We start from the raw sequence: 2,823 nt of genomic DNA, 5'->3' as shown, positions 1-2,823 counted from the left end.
AGATTCCTTCATGCAGTTCTACGATGCCTCCACTGATTTTGGTTTTTTTCGGATAGAAGTTCATACCTGGCTCGGCTGTAGTCCTGAGGTAAATCGCTGTTTATCTTCGTCAGCTCGGTGGAGATTTTTTGCAGTCATAACAATTGACGTCGGATGCGGACTTCTTGCTCCGGGTCGACGTCGGATGACGTCTGAATTGATTTGAGGTATTTCTTTGCATCTTCGTGCAACGCTTTTAATTGCTCGAAATATTTCACTTCGAAATAATTGTGGGTAGTTCTGAGGGTGGGCCCCAGTATCTTCAACTCTTCATGATTTTGTTGAATTTCATTCCAATATTCTTGGAGTTGTTCTACCCTTTTGGATCGCCAATTCTGGGTTTTTCTTTTTGCGGGATCTTTTCTCGCGTTAGTTAGGAAGGCTTGAATTTTCTTCCCCAAATCCTCTTGTTCTTTGACTTTCTTGTTGAATTCTTCCATGCCGAGTTTTCTCTTGCACCCTTAATTCCGTGAAAGCGTGCTGAGTATAAAGGACACCGCTGACCGAAAATTCTCTCGGAAGTGGTGCTTATGTAAGGATGGTACCACCGAACTGCAGTCTCACAGCCCGAAATTGTAGACTTGGAAATGGTGTTCTAGTAAAAAAGGAGTGGTGCCACTGGACTGCAGCTCACAGCCCGAGTTTGTAGACTTGGAAGGTGGCACCGGGTAAAAAGGAACAGACACCACCGAACCGCAGTCTCACGGTCCCAAAAATTGTGGACTTGGAAATGGTGTCTATGTTAAGGAAGATGCCACTGGACTGCAGTCTCACAGTCCTAGTTTTTAGACTTGGAAGGTGGCATCTGGTTCAGTAATGCCTCGAAGGACCATGAACAATTCTGGGGTAGAATTGTGGGAGTGAGTAAAAGCCAATAAAGCTTAATACTGATTTATTCAGAACAACCTAATTTATTTATACAAAACTACATATTTACAATGTATGAGTGTTTCTAAACTAAAGGTAATATTGAATCTGAAAATATATGGCGTCCCAGTTTCTGATGTTTTCCATTGTTCGTAAAGCTGACGATGCTGCTGTTGCGGTGGTCAGCGCTTCGTAATGCTGGTGCTTGCAAGACCGATGTTTCCGCGTTCTGCAGTCTCGTCGTTTTCTTGAGCTCATTATTGGTTGCGTAAAGAGGAAATTGAAATTTAAAAAATTATTGTTTAAATTTAGGATTTAAATAGAGTACGATTAATTCTGAAATACATTCTACAAATGTGATCCACCATGTTGAATATACATACGTCAATAATAATATTAATATGTAATAATAATGCCCCAGTTTTATTATACCCAGAAAGTAATGTCTCATATTTATTCTTCATATATATACTCCTCACATCACAATCGTAAAATTTTTTGACATTCAAATATAGCGTGAATTTGTTCAAATTATAAGAATATTTAATGGAATTCTTTCTCACTTCGTCGCTTCAGACCTAATTCTAGTTATTTGTCATTGGGAGTTAGGTTAAATGATGTGATGCTAAGTTTTATCGGAATTTCCGTTGTTTCAACTGGAATAATTTCAAAATTTTGTATTAAATGAAAAAATAATGCTTTAATTTCAAGTAAAGCAAATCGGGAATCAATACAACTCCGAGGTCCTAATCCAAATGGTAAATAAGTAAATGGTTTGATGTTCATCTTATTTTCGTCGCTGAAACGATCTGGATCAAATTTTTCTGGATTTGGATAATAATGGGCATCTCTATGTAACCCATAAATAGGAAAAAATATAACTTCCTTTGGTTTAAGAAAAACGGGTACTTCGTAATTACTCTGAGGTTTAATTGTATACGATTTTGTGCAAACTCGATCTACTGCAAATGTAGTTGGCCATTTTCTCAGAGTTTCTGTAAAAATCAAGGGAAACGATTTTTAATAAAGGAATTACCATTTCTTACCGGAAATAACCATATCCAAGTATTTCATTCCAAGAATGTGTGGCGCCATCTATGTAGACCTGACCGCGGCGTTTCCCCCCACGAGAGGGCTAGGGAGAATTAGTACTTCTTAGAGTCTCGCTCTGACATGAACACTGCTTTGTATTTTCTCTTGCGTGAACCTTTGTGAATAAATTGTTAATTGTTGGGGATTGAGAGTTATTGAGTCCTGACCAACATCAACCCCACAAATTGGTGACCCCGACTAAAAGGCAAATCAACGCGAGGAGAGCGAAACACCCAGCCACGTGGTCAAGCAACTCCACGCCGCACCGGGACGAAAAAACAAGATGGCTGGCGACGATGATCAAAGCGAACAAACGCACGCGTCTGCCGCAACCCATTTCGTACTGCCCCCATTCTGGCCAGCCAAGCCAGACCTATGGTTCACAACGGTAGAAACAAAGTTCCAGATCAGCAAAATTACAAAAGAAGAGACACGTTTCAACCATGTGCTCACCATATTACCACCCGATGTAGCAGCCGAAGTATCCGACGTCATCTTGAAGCCACACGACACGGAGCCTTACACATGTCTCAAACAAGCCATCGTCAGTCGCACCTGCATCACCGAGACGCAGCGACTAAAGCAGTTGTTAGGTGGCCAGGAGTTGGGTTCTAGAAAGCCCTCACAGCTGCTGAGACACATGCAGTCCCTAATACAAAATACGCCCTACGTAAATGCCACAGCGTTAAGAGAATTATTTATTCAACAGATGCCGGTATCCATTCAACCGATCCTTGTGTCACTTACACAAGTCGAAATAGACAAGGTGGCAGAAGTGGCCGACAAAATACTTGAGTCCACCCCGTCGGCAGCGGTGGCGGAAAC

The 2,823-nt window shown here is 41.2% G+C and overlaps 1 protein-coding gene across 1 annotated transcript; it reads right to left on the bottom strand.

The window, feature by feature from the left end:
• Positions 1-1,494: 1,494 nt before the first annotated feature.
• LOC135133253 (cytochrome P450 9e2-like) lies at positions 1,495-2,001 on the bottom strand. The gene is made up of 3 exons (XM_064061585.1): positions 1,953-2,001; positions 1,641-1,901; positions 1,495-1,562 (listed from the first exon to the last, which is right to left on the bottom strand). Exons 1-3 carry the CDS (start codon positions 1,999-2,001, stop codon positions 1,495-1,497), a joined length of 378 nt encoding a protein of 125 aa, XP_063917655.1.
• Between the last annotated feature and the right edge of the window lie 822 nt (positions 2,002-2,823).

This window comes from Zophobas morio, unplaced genomic scaffold (assembly GCF_036711695.1).
Source record: "Zophobas morio isolate AGI-343-1 ecotype UQ-CSIRO unplaced genomic scaffold, CSIRO_AGI_Zmor_V1 ptg000021l, whole genome shotgun sequence".
NCBI classification, from domain to species: domain Eukaryota; kingdom Metazoa; phylum Arthropoda; class Insecta; order Coleoptera; family Tenebrionidae; genus Zophobas; species Zophobas morio.
The sequence above is the reverse complement of the archived record's forward strand: the minus strand, read 5'-3'. Positions and strand labels throughout refer to the sequence as shown.

Coding starts and splice junctions, on each gene's coding strand:
- LOC135133253 (XM_064061585.1), bottom strand. CDS start 2,001: ATGGCGCCACACATTCTTGGAATGAAATACTTGGATATGGTTATTTCC. Junction 1,902..1,952: donor CTTGGATATGGTTATTTCCG/GTAAGAAATGGT, acceptor TGATTTTTACAG/AAACTCTGAGAAAATGGCCA. Junction 1,563..1,640: donor TGGATTAGGACCTCGGAGTT/GTATTGATTCCC, acceptor AAATTATTCCAG/TTGAAACAACGGAAATTCCG.